Genomic DNA, 16,701 nt, shown 5'->3' with positions numbered 1-16,701 from the left:
ATCAGAGATCAGGACACATACACAGGCAAAATAGTCATCATGGGCCGCTTACTTACTAGTTCAGAACGTCTCCTATTGCACACGGAGGCTGAGCATAATTCTGCTAATTGCGTGCGCGGCTACCTATTTGCAGGGATGCGGTGCTAACACTGAAGGCTTCCCGGCTGTCGCCTAGGTGAAGGCCCGAGACGAAAAAACGTAAGTGACGTCCCAGCTGTTACCATGACAGCCGGAATGTGAGGGAAGCAAACCGTGTCCGACGCGTCTTGTGTCACCAGGAGACGTTATGTATGAGATGGAAGATAAATATTCTATGAGGTTATTGGACTACACATTGAAGAAGGATGTGATAAAGTTAGAGGTTATTAGAAAAGATATTGAGGAAGGGAGATATGGAAAACTAATAATCTGTGAGGTTATCAGAGGAGAGGTTAAGAGAGGTGAGGGATCCCGTGTTAGTACTGTCCTGGACGTGCACTGCTGCTTGTTTGCTGAGATCACATGTAACCGCAGAGGCAGGGGGTATATTTACTAAACTGCGGATTTGAAGAAGTGGAGATGTTGCCTATAGCAACCAATCAGATTCTAGCTGTCATTTTGTAGAATGTACTAAATAAATGATAACTAGAATCTGATTGGTTGCTATAGCCAACATCTCTAATTCTTCAAACCCTCAGTTTATTAAATATACCTGCAGAGTTTCTCATACTATCTGATTCTACGTCTACTCTTGTGTACTTCCTGCGTCGTAGACACAAATCTTCCCCTTGCTCAGACATCAGTGATTGACAATCAACTTCCGCTATAAAAAGGCGGCTGAGCGTCCTCAAGCTGCTAGTTTATTGAGCTTGTCTCCGTGAACCAGCGATCCAGATCGTGTTACCCCCTGGCTGCTTTCCTGACCCCTGGCCTTCGGATGACTAGTTCTCTGCCCTTGACTTTGCTAGGCGATAAGACGGAGGACATGAACCTGAGTAATTATCAAAGAGTTATTAACGGATGATAACCTTGAGGAATTGTAACGCAGATACTGTGGAAGCTTCTCAGACAAGACACTTGTACAGGTGATATAATGAATTATTATATAGAAGTTTTAATGTACATTATGTCAGTACAGTCAATATGTGTATGTGAGGGGGATAAATGTATGTTCTGCAATGAGCTGTGAATTAATACTGACACTTTCTCTTAGATCTGTCTTCACACCATGTTTAGGTACCTGGTATAGGAAGGATGGGGAGAGGTGGTAATTGACCATCTCCTGGTGAAATACCGGAGTGAGACTGCCAGACATCGGTGGCACAATCCAGACCCAATCCGCTGGACATCCTCCGCGCAGGCGGTTCTCATGCTCCAAGTGCTTCATGAAGGATTCTGTAGCAGCGTGGTGGTCGATCACGGTGACCTTATCGCTCTACATGGAGACCACACTCTCAGCACAGGTCACACACAGACATCAAACCATGGAACGGTGGCTGCAATTTCCACTTACCTGGTAGCTGTACAGTACAGCAACGTTAACCTCTAGGGCTGCTCTGTCCTTCCACAGGGACGATGTTTTCTTGGTGTCCAGACCGAGGAGTTTGGCAACATCCTAAAAATATTGCGAGTGGGAAATAAGGAGGTAAAGTACATTATGCTTAGGAGTCACTTTTACCTTTGCAGTCTGGCTGGGCCAAAATGCAAAATGTAGACTTAACCTCATGTGTCAATCTCCCAGTCCCATAGATTGTAAGCTTGCGAGCAGCCTTCTCACCTCTTTGTCTGTTTTACCCAGTTTGTTTATTAGTTTATTATGTGTGTCCCCAATTGTAAAGCGCTACGGATTATGTTGGCGCTATATAAATAAATGATGATGATGATGATGATGATTATCCAATCTTACCCTGAGTTTCAGACAGAGTTTTAACATTCAAAAATGTAATGATTCCCCCCCTCACTATCACTATCTCTATAGCTGCCCAAATATATTTTAGTGTGTCAAAAGTGATTCTGAGGGAGGCACAATATATAAACTTCATGTTTACTGTGATTTCACAAACATTTCTGTTACCAAGGAGACTAACAAGTCAATCTCCTAACATCTGGCCGCATATTGCCCCAAGATGATGCAATGCAGAGAAGCCCCTCCCTCCCTTGTAAGATTCTCTCACTAAAGGATATAACAGGAAGTAAGACGGACAGATTATGCTAAGTATAAACAGGTCAGTTATCCTGAGATGTCTCACCTCCCCCCCCCCCGGATCACTCGGTATTTCTGTGAACATTTCTCTGCCTGACTCCATCATTTCTACTTCTCTGGCAATCCAACCATCATCTTTGATGAATTCAACATCCAAACTCTCTACCTCCCTCTCTCGGCCTCAGACCTACTCTTCTACTCATCAGTTTGGCCACAGCTTTGAACTTGTTTTCTCCAAACTTTGTCCAGTCTTCAATTTCTTAAACACTCCTGACCACCTGCAATCTCGCCTCCACCACTTTGTACTTTACCAGCTTCTTATACCTCAGTTCAATTCATTTTCAGCAACTTTCCACCTCTCAGCAGCAACTTCTCTCCCCGATTTCTGCATTCTCCTGCCCTGATCTGTCACTACCACATCTTACTTAACCTCAGCAATAGCTCTTAATCAAGTTGCTCCAGCTACTGTTTTTCAGCCATCAAACACTAAAGAATTGCACGTTATTCAAGTAGACCACTGGCAGAGTCTAGTACCACTCATGACTTCTTCAAATCTACCACTCCAACCGAAATGCTTTGAACACTGCCAAACAAATATACTTGAACGCTCTCATCTTTGGTCAGACGTCTAACCCACCTCTTTAATATATTTAAGTCACTTCTCAATTCTCACACCCTTGGCCTTCCAAACACAATCAATGCCCACAACCTTGTGTCCTACTTCAAGTAGAAGATTGAAAAGATCTGACATGGTATCCTCTTCCCAGCCAACAATTTGCTCAAATACCTTCTTGCACCGTCTAGGATCCTCTCTTTATTTGATCCCACAAAGGAGAGTCAGATACTCTATTCTTCCCCTCCCACTCTGCTACTTGTCCAGTGGACAAATAAGTTAATCGCTGTCTCCTGTGCTCAGTCCAGCCTAATTAACATCTATAATATCTTTCTACTGGTATCTTTCCATCATTATTCAAGCACACAGTGATTAATCCTATTGTGAAGGAAAAAAGCTATTTTGGATCCTAACTACACCTAAATTGCAGTCCCATCTCTCAGCTCCCGTATCCCTCCATGCTTCTCAAAACAATTACCTACACTGGCCTCACACTTAGATCCTCTTCAGTCAGGCTTTCGCTCTCAACACTCCACAGACTGCGCTGACCAAGGTTGTCAATGATCTGATCACAGCAAAAACTAAAGGTGATTACTCTCTTCTAATTCTCCTGGATCTCTCTGCTGCATTTGACACTGTTGACCACTCTCTCCTCATACAAACGCTACAATCCCTAGGTCTTGAGGGCACTGTCCTATCCTGGTTCTCATCCTACCTATCTAATCGCTCTTTCAGTGTTAATTTCCCTGGATCGACCTCTGCTCCGCTTCCTTTATCAGTTGGAGACCACAAGGCTCAGTCCTAGGTCCTCTGCTGTTCTCTATCTACACCACTTCTCTTTGGATTTTAGTATCATCTCTATGGGGAAATTGATCTATCCTCTCCGGATCTCTCACCACCTGTGTTGGCCACAACACTGAATGTCATCTTGGATGTCTCCTCACCAACTCAAACTCAATCTTTTAAAACTGAGCTAATAATATTCCCACCAACCAACAGAATGTTCCATTCCGGACATCTCTATATCAGGTGACAACACAACACTAAATCCTACACCTCACGCTCACTGCCTAAGTGTGATCCTTCACTCAGTACTGTCATGTGTTCCCCACATCCAGTCTGTATCCAAATCTGGTTACATACATCTAAGAAACATTTCCAGAATACGCACATATCTCACACAAGACACTGCAAAAACTTTAATATATGCATCATCATCTCCCGCACTGACTATTGAAATTCCCTCCTTTACTGGTCTTCCCCAAACTCTCACCCCTACATTCTGTTTTGCACGCAGCGGCTATACTGATTTTTCACACAAATTGTTCTTCCTCTGCTGAGTCACTCTGTCAGTCTTTACATTGGCTGCCTGTTTTTCATCAAATCCAATATAAAGTACTTCTACTAACATACAAGGCCGTCAACAAAACTGCACCAACATACATCTCCTCACTTGTCTCACAATATCTCCCAACTCGGCAACTCCGACCTGCACAAGATCTGCGTCTCTCATACACTCAACACCTCCTCTTATTCTCGGGCTACAGGTCATTTTTTCGGGCTGCACCCACCTCGTGGAATTCCCTCCCTCGCATAGTAAACCTTCCCCCACCCTCCATGGTCCCTGTAAACCCACCTCTTCAGTTAGTTTATCAAATTCCTGAACCACCCTCCTACTCCCCTTGGGCTATTCTACCTGTTAGACACAAACAACCTTCTGACCCCCAGGCCTACATTACTGTGTGACTGGATCATATGATCCCGCTAAGCACTGTTCCCCATAGTAATCTGGATGGAGCAATATGTAGCAGGTGCCTCATATATAAAACCTATATCCCTATAGACTGTAAGCTTGGGAGCAGCACCCTCTTACCACTTTGTCTGTTAATACCCAGCCTTCATCATCATCATCATCATCATTTATTTATATAGCACCACTGATTCTGCAGCGCTGTACAGAGAACTCACTCAAATCAGTCCCTGCCCCATTGGAGCTTACAGTCTAAATTCCCTAATATACACACACAGACACACACACACACACACACACACATACACACACACACACAGACACAGACTAGGGTCAATTTGTTAGCAGCCAATTAACCTACCAGTATGTTTTTGGAGAGTGGGAGGAAACCGGAGCACCCGGAGGAAACCCAAGCAAACACAGGGAGAACATACAAACTCCTCACAGACTTGTTTTATTTCTGTGTTTGTTCCCAATTGTAAAAAGCTGGAGCGAAATAAATGTTAATAAATACTCAATAGGAGTTGTACATGTCTCTGGGTGGTAAATAATGTACTGTAGATGACTGTTCTTATTCCTGTAATGTCTGGTAATAATTACACTGTACAGCGCTGAGAGGGGTCAGTATTATAAATATTTAATACTAACAATAATAATAAGAGACAGAAGATGACTGATAATGACGCTGCTTCCGCACTGACAGATCCCAACGCTGCTACTTTATACCCCGCGGTGTCCTCTGTGTTTCCTGTGCAGATTGTATCCTGCGTCTGCGGATGCTCCTTGTTTCCTCCGTGTCTTGTAAGAGCAGGAATCTCCCACATTACGACTTACTACACTCACGGCTCACACTCTGCACTCACACCTTATATATATATATATATAATATACACAGTACATGCAGAACATTAATTACGTGTTTAATATACTGTGCATCAAAGTGCAGAAGAGAGGACAGTAGTTGGGGAAATTCATGTTTCACCTTTACAAAAATAAGCTGAGTAATTAGGAAGTTAAAGAGTATTTCTCACAAAATCAGTTTTCTGTAGCTATTAAGTTTTTCTACAAGTTTTTCAGTTTTACAAATAATATAAGAAAACAATTACTTATAGAAACAGTCTAATGCAACGTACTTAAAGTGCTAATTGCTAATGATATTACTACTGCTTAATGTATTAGTTAGGGATACATTACACACAGTATGAAGCTGCAGCCAAGTGGAGACTAATACGCTCCTTACTAAGGAGTGTTATTACCTTATATATAGTGGGGTTAACGAGACAATCTACATCCATGTGATGATCAGGACACCAGCACCGGTCCTGGGTGTATTTAGGGATCAGTTACATTTACTAGATCTATAAATTTACTAATTACAGTAACATTAGAGGTGCGTAGTCATCTCTTATGTAAAGGACTATATTATATATTGCACTTATTATTAATTGTGCTAACCAGGTAAATAACATTAATTTAGATGTTTGCATTAAGAAAATGGTCAATTTTTCCTATGAATTATCTTCATATTGTCGTCTCTCTGAGCTTCTTAAACTGCTTCATTATAGGAGCACCCTCTATAATAGGCCTGGACAACCTGTGGCTCTCCAGGTGAAACTACAAGTCCCAGCATGCTTGTCCAGCCAATAGCAGTCAGGGCATGCTGGGACTTGTAGTACTTGGACAGCCACACATCATCCAGGCCTGCTCTGTAATGTATTCCTATGTCACTTACCTCAGTTATGTTGTATCGATAGGAGTCACACAAATTCCGCATTCCAATTTCGGTGCTCATGTACCAGCCATTAAATGGCACCGCGGGGAACTGCACCCCCCCAATCTCCAGGAGTAAGCTGCTAACTGCAGGCAGAGCGTACCACTTCAACCCCAGTCCTGCAAACCACTCGTAGCTGGGACAGAGAGAGATGGGGACAGTGGTGGGTGTGGGGGTTACAGCAGAACGTATGAATTGTACCCTCTATACATTCTGAACCTCAATAAACCGCTAATCATTCTTATCATCATCATCATCATCATCTATTTATATAGCACCACTAATTCCGCAGTGCTGTACAGAGAACTCACTCACATCGGTCCCTGCTCCATTGGAGCTTACAGTCTAAATTCCCTAACACACACACATCTTATCCCTTTCTTTCTAAATGAGTAACAGGTTCTCCCCTTGGTCAGATTTGACCACAGTGCACAATCTAGAGAAACACATTATACTACAGGAAAGTCAGGTTCTCACTTCGGGTGTCGGAGGGGCACTTCTAAGACAAGTTCGGGTGGGATTTCAAATAGTTTCGGATCATCTCCATGTGCTTGTAGAAGCAGAGGTAACAGGTCAAACCTTCCGCCTTTTGGCTTCCAGCCCAGCTGGATACAGAGCTGTGATAAGAACATGAGGAAGGAAAGTTATATGAGGCACAACAGACATAGACCTTGGTAGAAGGATACTAAGTACATGGCGAGCAGACCGTAATAATGGGCATACGTAAGAGGTAGATGTAGGAGGACACCAAGAAGATGGTGAGTGGGGGTTTAATGAGTGGAGGGCATTAAGAAGATTTTGTGTGAGTAATAGTGAATAAATCATTTTCAGATCATCGGTGATGGACATTGTGTCATGTTGTTATTCAGGAGATATAAAGGAAGTAACTATCATCATCACCATTTACTTATATAGCGCCACCTATCTCGCAGCGCTGTACAGAGAACTCACTCACATCAGTCCTTGCCCCATTAGAGCTTACAGTCTAAATTCCCAAATACACACAGACACACACACAGACACAGACACACACACACACACACACAGACTAGGGTCAATTTGATAGGAGTCAATTAACCTACTAGTATGTTTCTTTTTGGGAGTGTGTTAGGAAACCGGAGCACCCGGAGGAAACCCACGCAAACACGGGGAGAACATACAAACTATACACAGATAAGGCCATGGTCGGGAATTGAACTCATGACCCCAGTGCTGTGAGGCAGAAGTGCTAACCACTGAGCCACCGTGCTGCCCAAAAAGATAATTTATCGGAGGAAAGGGAAAGTATGAGATCTAATAAAGGGTGGAAGAAGAGGATAAGTGAGTAAACCTTGAATAAATAAATGTAAATTTCTAGTGAGTGAATTACAGCAAGAGGAGAGAGTGAGTGGAGGAGCTGAGAAGTGAGAGAATCCCACCTCTGTCAGCTCCACGTTGATAGGATCTCCGATGACTGTGTCATCTTCCTGTCTGTATCCCGCATAACGAATTAACTGACTGTTCCAGATCCTGAAATCTGTGGTGCCGTCATTTCTCTGAGGGAAGATGGTAATGGCTGACCTGTGGAAGGAAAGACAAGGTGTGGTGAAACGAGGTATCACCCTAACCAGCCTGTCCCTCGTTTCTCACAAAATGTGGATTATAGCATGTACTTTTTATAGTCCTTGCTCTTGTTTCCCAGCTCAACAGAGTACAACTGTAGTGTCTAATTACATGTGAATAAAGAGACATTGTAGCTCATTGTAAATATGTATATTGTTTATTGTATATTGTTGATGTGGCAGTGAGGTTGTTATTCATTGTCATTAAAGTGAAGCCAAGGGGGTTATGGGTAAGGATCAGGTTGCAAGATACTGGTGAGGGGGAAGGCTAATTAGTATCCATTGTTCTCACAAGACTACTCCAGACATTTGGTCTACAATCTAGTAGGGAAGGGTCTGTGGAAGTACAGCTCATCTCCACTCCCCTCTCCATCCCCCTAGTCCAGGACTCATCAATGTTTAACAAGGAGAGATCCAGGGGTTTGGCAGGGAGGGGAAAACACTGTGGAAATGTGACCCTAGATATAAGGAGCCACTCCAGGGACAGGGGGGGTGATGATCATTCTGGGAATTGATGGCTGGAAGCTGCAGGGTGACTGGTGGCTCTATCAATCCTATAATGTATAAGTTGTGATTTTACAATGACTTTATCTTTACACAGTGATGGTCATATTCCAGCTGTAACTTTGTCAACTGTTTTCAAGACACCATCATGGAAATCAAGTTATAACCTCTGTGACTTCTGGGTGACAGCTCCTTTGTTGCAGATATTGTTAGTATTCAAGGTGAGTCCACAATAGACACAGTTTATGTAAATGAAGGATGAGCAGCAGCAAAACCCTGAAACTGATACTTTACCTGATGTTCCCCTTATTGGTGGCATACTTGATATGGTTACAGATGTAGGTGAACATCTCATGTGTGGTTCTACAATCCCTGGCATCAAATACCTAAATAGGAAGAAAGATCTATTGGTCACAGAAGAGGAAACATTCCGAATCCATGGAACCATTGTAAAACTTCACAGATGTAGGAAACAGAAGTCGTCCTTTCCCCCCACTCATATACTACCAAATCCACCTGTGGCTCTTAAGCCGTAAGTACCTGAAGCTTTGACCACTGAATCCTGCCCACACATCGGGCTGCGTTTCTCCAAGCCTGCTTGGCACCGAAGATCAGCTCAGTCTCCTTTAGCTGATAGGTTCCCGTGGACTGAATCTCTTGTTCTATGTCCTTCAGACGCTCCATGTGAGCTTTCGACTGTGATCTGAGACAACAACAGAAGTGAACTCTTTGATCACTGTTGTTAGAAAATGTATCTTCTTATTTACATCTTTTTATATGTAATTTAGGTTTATGTCAATTACTGACACTTTTCGATCTCCTCCTACTTCAAGACCATGAAATCCTGATAAAATCCATTTTTTTTAATTTAATGAACCTCTACTTGCATGTTTTATAATACTAGCATGGGATACTTCTTACTTCTCCAGATTTTATAGGAATTAGTGGCCATGTACAGACAATATCATGGGGCTCCATCATCTACTCAGTGAGCAGGCACTCACAGACCTCACTCACCTTTTGATGGAGCTGTAGTACTGGTTGATGAAGTCCTTGGCCTTGGGAAGTAGTTCTTCTGGAACTTTTGGTTCTTGTGGTTGAGGACACATCATCTGGGATGGAAACATCATGGAGCCCAGACATCGGGCTCTTGTGCAGGCCACTTCCTACAAGGAGGACATCATAGAACTTATACATCAGTGTTACAGCACAAAGGGGTCTAAGTGAAAATATGATTCAGTTTTATATTACATCATTCAACATCTTTACAATCTATGACGACCACGAGAAGGACATTTCATGACTATGTTACTTCCCCCTAGACCGTATATTGTGGACACCAAATGTCCTATTCAAATCATTGCATGTGTTATGTGTAATTAATTGTTACCACCTGAATCAGCTTGACATACTTTGGGGGGCAGAAAGAAATGAGGGATATGGACTTTTCATAAAAAGCCAAAACATTTTGTTATTTTATATATATATTTCCCCGAAGCCATCCTAACACCTTGGTCCAGGGATTTTTTTCTCTAGGTCTTTGGATGTAATCTACATTCATTTTAATAAATAATTAAATTGATTAATATTTTAATTAGTAAGCAAATAAGTGGGTAGTGTCCCATCCCCCGCTCCTGGCCCCCAGCATGCCCCCCTTCTGTGACTACCAGTGACTGACCTGACCTGTAAAGAGTCTTTATCTGCCCCCTGAGAATAAAACGCTCAGACACAAATATTAAAAGAAAGTTTCAGCGAGTAAAACCAGATCCTCGTTCTCCAATTTATTGCTTTTAGCAGCGGTTCAGTTAGATTTTAATTTAATGCATGTTCTGTTTTTGCTATTATGGAACTACATTTCCCAGCATGCACTAGAAGCCATTGACTAGGATCATCAGAATACCTTTCCAGTCAATACCTGCCAGTGCATTCTGTGACCTGTAGTTCCACAATAGCAGGCAGTAGTTCCAGGACACAGCTGCTGAGTCCTGGTTGCTCAAAGATACAACTTTCCCCAAACCCAGCACTTCCTCACGCTAGGTCCAGCGAGCTCTGGGCGCAATAATTGAGTGAAAGTCCCATTTATCCTTCGCTAATATCACATGTACAAGGATGATTCATGCCAAGTAATAATATTTGATAAGATCACTGGAGCTAGTTTGTCACCTCCTGTCCACTTGCTCCCTACCAGACCCTTACCGGTATCCCACCTGTTCTCCACCTGTTCTCTAACTACTTCCCACCTGTTCTCTAACTACTTCCCACCTGTTCTCAATTTGTTCACCAACTGCTTGCTAACTGTTCTCTACCTCCTCCCCACCTGCCCTGCCTGCTCCCTAACTACTCCCCACCAGTTCCCTACCTACTCCCCACCTGTTCCCTACCTACTCCCCACCTGTTCCCTACCTACTCCCCACCTGTTCCCTACCTACTCCCCACCAGTTCCCTACCTACTACCCACCAGTTCCCTACCTACTCCCCACCAGTTCCCTACCTACTCCCCACCTGTTCCCTACCTACTCCCCACCAGTTCCCTACCTACTCCCCACCTGTTCCCTACCTACTCCCCACCAGTTCCCTACCTACTACCCACCAGTTCCCTACCTACTCCCCACCAGTTCCCTACCTACTCCCCACCTGTTCCCTACCTACTCCCCAACTGTTCCCTACCTACTCCCCACCTGTTCCCTACCTACTCCCCAACTGTTCCCTACCTACTCCCCACCAGTTCCCTACCTCCTTCCCACCTGCCCTGCCTGCTCCCTAACTACTCCCCACCAGTTCCCTACCTACTCCCCACCTGTTCCCTACCTACTCCCCACCAGTTCCCTACCCCCCAACTGTTCCCTACCTACTCCCCACCTGTTCCCTACCTTTTCTACTCCTGATACCCACCCATTCCCCGTCTTCTCCTTGCCTGTTCCCCACATGCTCCCTACCTGTTCCGCCTGCACGTTCAGCATGTCGTAGGACAAGGTCTGGTTCTCCCAATTCTTGATGCGGAGACATTTCTGGTTCTGGCCTCCGTTGGCTGTGCTGGAGGGGAACACAAACATCTGTTAGAACCAAACCACCATTTGTGTCCTCAGTATATACAGGTACATCCTCCCCTCCACTGTATACAAGTACATCCTCCCCTCCGGTATATACAGGTACATCCTCCCCTCCAGTGTATACAGGTACATCCTCCCCTCCACTGTATACAGGTACATCCTCCCCTCCACTATATACAGGTACATCCTCCCCTCCACTGTATACAGGTACATCCTCCCCTCCAGTGTATACAGGTACATCCTCCCCTCCACTATATACAGGTACATCCTCCCCTCCACTGTATACAGGTTCATCCTCCCCTCCACTGTATACAAGTACATCCTCCCCTCCAGTATATACAGGTACATTCTCCCCTCCACTGTATACAGGTACATCCTCCCCTCCACTATATACAGGTATATCCTCCCCTCCACTGTATACAGGTACATCCTCCCCTCCACTATATACAGGTACATCCTCCCCTCCACTATATACAGGTACATCCTCCCCTCCACTATATACAGGTACATCCTCCCCTCTAGTATATACAGGTACATCCTCCCCTCCACTATATACAGGTACATCCTCCCCTCCACTATATACAGGTACATCCTCCCCTCCACTATATACAGGTACATCCTCCCCTCCACTATATACAGGTACATCCTCCCCTCTAGTATATACAGGTACATCCTCCCCTCCACTGTATACAGGTACATCCTCCCCTCCACTGTATACAGGTACATCCTCCCCTCCACTATATACAGGTACATCCTCCCCTCTAGTATATACAGGTACATCCTCCCCTCCACTATATACAGGTACATCCTCCCCTCCACTATATACAGGTACATCCTCCCCTCTAGTATATACAGGTACATCCTCCCCTCCACTGTATACAGGTACATCCTCCCCTCCACTATATACAGGTACATCCTCCCCTCTAGTATATACAGGTACATCCTCCCCTCCACTGTATACAGGTACATCCTCCCCTCTAGTATATACAGGTACATCCTCCCCTCCACTGTATACAGGTACATCCTCCCCTCCACTATATACAGGTACATCCTCCCCTCCACTTTATACAGGTACATCCTCCCCTCCACTATATACAGGTACATCCTCCCCTCCACTATATACAGGTACATCCTCCCCTCCACTATATACAGGTACATCCTCCCCTCTAGTATATACAGGTACATCCTCCCCTCCAGTATATACAGGTACATCCTCCCCTCCACTATATACAGGTACATCCTCCCCTCCACTATATACAGGTACATCCTCCCCTCTAGTATATACAGGTACATCCTCCCCTCCACTGTATACAGGTACATCCTCCCCTCCACTATATACAGGTACATCCTCCCCTCTAGTATATACAGGTACATCCTCCCCTCCACTATATACAGGTACATCCTCCCCTCCACTATATACAGGTACATCCTCCCCTCCACTTTATACAGGTACATCCTCCCCTCCACTATATACAGGTACATCCTCCCCTCCACTGTATACAGGTACATCCTCCCCTCTAGTATATACAGGTACATCCTCCCCTCCACTATATACAGGTACATCCTCCCCTCCACTGTATACAGGTACATCCTCCCCTCCACTGTATACAGGTACATCCTCCCCTCCAGTATATACAGGTACATTCTCCCCTCCACTGTATACAGGTACATCCTCCCCTCCAGTATACACAGGTACATCCTCCCCTCCACTGTATACAGGTACATCCTCCCCTCCACTGTATACAGGTACATCCTCCCCTCCACTATATACAGGTACATCCTCCCCTCCACTATATACAGGTACATCCTCCCCTCCACTTTATACAGGTACATCCTCCCCTCTAGTGTAGGTGACATCATTCGGTTAGTTCAGTTTTTAGTATCACTATTGTCCCAGTGTTTTTACCGTTAATATATCTAAGGAACCTTCTCTACTGACTGAGATGTTTCTTCTGCTGGATCTTCACCACGTTGTATTGTGAGTTTATATTTATATTTGGGTTTATCCTCCTGTGATTGGGTCTATAGTTCTTATATTCAGTCTATATAACAGCTCCTACAATGGAGATCCATATCGGCTTTATCTACATTGACGTATCTGGTACAAATCTCTGCTGCATGTAATAATACTGTATTACTCTGTTCCTCTGTACTTTACCTATCATTCCCCACATGTCATCATCATTATCAGTTCTTTATAAAGCACCAAACACGAAGTAATCAGCCTCAATCATACTCATGAACGCAGCTCAGTGAGTGCTGACCACTGAGCCACCGTACTGCCCCGTCAGAGAGTCACATAGGTGATTAGTCCTGGTCTATGTAGGATCTAACCCTTTATGTATCATCCGGTTCTGCTTCGCTGCTGCCGGGATATTTACATCTCCAGCTGTTTCGTCGTCTTGGTTCTCAAATGCTCAAACTTTACATAAACTAAAAAAGTTAAATTCTCTCCAGCTTCCTCCACATTGTGCTGTATTTCTTCCAGTCTTTGAGAACAATAATATTTGCTGTTCGAATGAAAAAACAAAATCTATATAAACAGTTTTTGAGCAGAGCTGCGCTGTATGTGATACTGTGTATGTGATACGTTGTATGTATGTGATGTATGTGATACATTGTATGCGATGCGTTATATGTATGTGATACGTTGTATGTGATACGTTTTATGTGATGCGCTGTATGCGATGCGTTATATGTATGTGATACAATGTATGCAATGCGTTGTATGTATGTGATACGTTGTATGTGATGCGTTATATGTATGTGATACGTTGTATGCGATGTGTTGTATGTATGTGATACATTGTATGCGATGCGTTATATGTGATACGTTGTATGTGATGTGTTGTATGTATGTGATGCGCTGTATGTGATGTGAAACATTGTATGTGATATGTTGTATGCAATGTGTTGTACGTATGTGATGCGCTGTATGCGATGAGTAAATATTACATCGGTCATCTGACTGCTCAATAAATGCAGCCCTGGGGTTATGTACTATTGTGTACATGGATCGTACAGGTGTGTACATGGATCGTACATGTGTGTACATGGATCGTACAGGTGTGTACATGACTCATACACGTGTGTGTGAATTACTCTCACAGGGGAGTACAGGTGATTTCATAGGTTGGTGATCCTGATGGATATATAAGTGGTGTGTACTGGTGTCCATGTGCACTTCACGCTGTGCGGGTGGTAATTTTAGATGTGTGGTGAGTTCTCACAGACGTGTAGAACTCTACAGATAGGGGGGTGACCTACAGATTGTTAAGAGATGGAGCACATGGAACTGGACACGGAAACGCTGACCCAGCAAATTCACTGACGTCAGTTTCCTGAACATAACAATGAGAATTCTGGCAGCGTGTTCACTGGCTTCTGTGTGATGGGAACTGGCCTCCTTCCTACAGCTACATACACATGGGAGAGTGCAAGCTCTTGGGACAGGAGAATCAGAAACCGCTTATTGTTCATCTTACATACATCAAAAAAACATTTCCAGAATACGCACATATCTTACACAAGACACTGCAAAAACTCTAATTCATGCACTCATCATCTCCCATTCCCTCCTTACTGGTCTTCCCAAAGTCAGACTTGAACCCCTACAATCTATTTTGCACGCAGCGGCTAGATTGATTTTCCTTACTAACCATTATTCCTCTGCTGAGCCACTCTGTCAGTCTCTACATTGGTTGCCTGTATTTCAAAGAATCCAAAATAAAATTCTTCTACTAACATACAAGGCCGTCAACAAAGCTGCACCAACATACATTTCCTCACTTGTCTCAAAATATCTCCCAACTCGACACCTCTGTTCTGCACAAGATCTGCGTCTCTCTTCCAATCTCATCACATCCTCCCATTCCCGGTTACAGGACTTTTTCCGGGCTGCACCCACTTTGTGGAATTCCCTCCCTCGCACAGTAAGACTTTCCTGCAGTCTTCAAACCTTCAAGCGTTCACTGAAAACCCACCTCTTCAGACAAGCTTATAGTATTCCTCAGCCACCATCTTAATTTCCCCTATTACTACCCTATACACAGCTAACACAAGACAACAACCCTCTGACCAACACTGCTGTGTGACTGGATCACATAGCTACTGATTTTACCTTTGCAATCTGGCTGGACCAATATGTAGTATGTAGATTTAACCTCATGTATCCGACTCCCATTGTCCTATAGATTGTAAGCTGTGAGCAGGGTCCTCTCACCCCTCTGTCTGTATTACCCAGTATTGTATTATTACTGTGTTTGTTCCCAATTGTAAAGCGCTACAGAATATACTAGAAATAAATGATGATGATGATGATTATATTATTTGTGATGGAACTGACAAATATTTGAGTGCTCCTGGTCGGGGTAAATACACCTGTACACCCCAGGGTTAGGGCCCGGTAGACAGGGCTCCTACATGTAAACAAGAAACCCATGTAAAGTTCTACAAATACCAGGAGGATAAATATTCCTGTTAAACATTAACCATGAGGGGAATTTACAGCGTTTAGGAAAATGGGAGTAACGAGGATTCAGGGAATTCTGAGCCTCTCAGAATCATTCCTGATCCAGCTGTACACACATGGATTACACATGGATTACACATGTATCACACATGGATTACACATGGATCACACATGGATTACACATGGATCACACATGTATCACACATGGATTACACATGGATTACACATGGATCACACATGGATCACACATGGATTACACATGTATCACACATGGATTACACATGGATCACACATGGATTACACATGGATCACACATGGATTACACATGTATCACACATGTATCACACATGGATTACACATGGATTACACATGGATCACACATGGATCACACATGGATTACACATGGATCACACATGGATCACACATGGATTACACATGGATCACACATGGATCACACATGGATTACACATGGATCACACGTGGATTACACATGGATTACACATGGATTACACATGGATTACACATGGATCACACATGGATCACACATGTATTACACATTGATCACACATGGATTACACATGTATTACACATGGATCACACATGGATCACACATGGATTACACATGGATCACACATGGATTACACGTGGATTACACATGGATTACACATGTATTACACATGGATTACACATGGATCACACGTGGATCACACATGGATTACACATGGATCACACATGGATCACACATGTATTACACATTGA

The 16,701-nt window shown here is 43.7% G+C and overlaps 1 protein-coding gene across 3 annotated transcripts in view; it reads right to left on the bottom strand.

Annotated features, from left to right (window-relative positions):
* Nucleotides 1-16,701, bottom strand: part of NOS3 (nitric oxide synthase 3) — a 91,130-nt gene that overhangs the window by 44,751 nt on the left and 29,678 nt on the right. For all 3 annotated transcript variants that reach the window (XM_075214242.1, XM_075214240.1, XM_075214243.1), the window contains exons 2-10: nucleotides 11,358-11,454; nucleotides 9,439-9,587; nucleotides 8,962-9,124; nucleotides 8,716-8,807; nucleotides 7,735-7,876; nucleotides 6,794-6,933; nucleotides 6,278-6,452; nucleotides 1,493-1,594; nucleotides 1,220-1,414 (exon numbers count right to left, since the gene is read on the bottom strand). In XM_075214242.1, the coding sequence (XP_075070343.1) occupies nucleotides 1,220-1,414; nucleotides 1,493-1,594; nucleotides 6,278-6,452; nucleotides 6,794-6,933; nucleotides 7,735-7,876; nucleotides 8,716-8,807; nucleotides 8,962-9,124; nucleotides 9,439-9,587; nucleotides 11,358-11,454 (1,255 nt within the window). The remainder of the gene's footprint in view (nucleotides 1-1,219; nucleotides 1,415-1,492; nucleotides 1,595-6,277; nucleotides 6,453-6,793; nucleotides 6,934-7,734; nucleotides 7,877-8,715; nucleotides 8,808-8,961; nucleotides 9,125-9,438; nucleotides 9,588-11,357; nucleotides 11,455-16,701) is intronic.

The sequence above is a fragment of the Mixophyes fleayi genome, chromosome 5 (genome assembly GCF_038048845.1).
Source record: "Mixophyes fleayi isolate aMixFle1 chromosome 5, aMixFle1.hap1, whole genome shotgun sequence".
Classification (NCBI taxonomy): domain Eukaryota; kingdom Metazoa; phylum Chordata; class Amphibia; order Anura; family Limnodynastidae; genus Mixophyes; species Mixophyes fleayi.
Note: the sequence above shows the minus strand (reverse complement) of the source record. Positions and strands in the feature narration are given on the sequence as shown.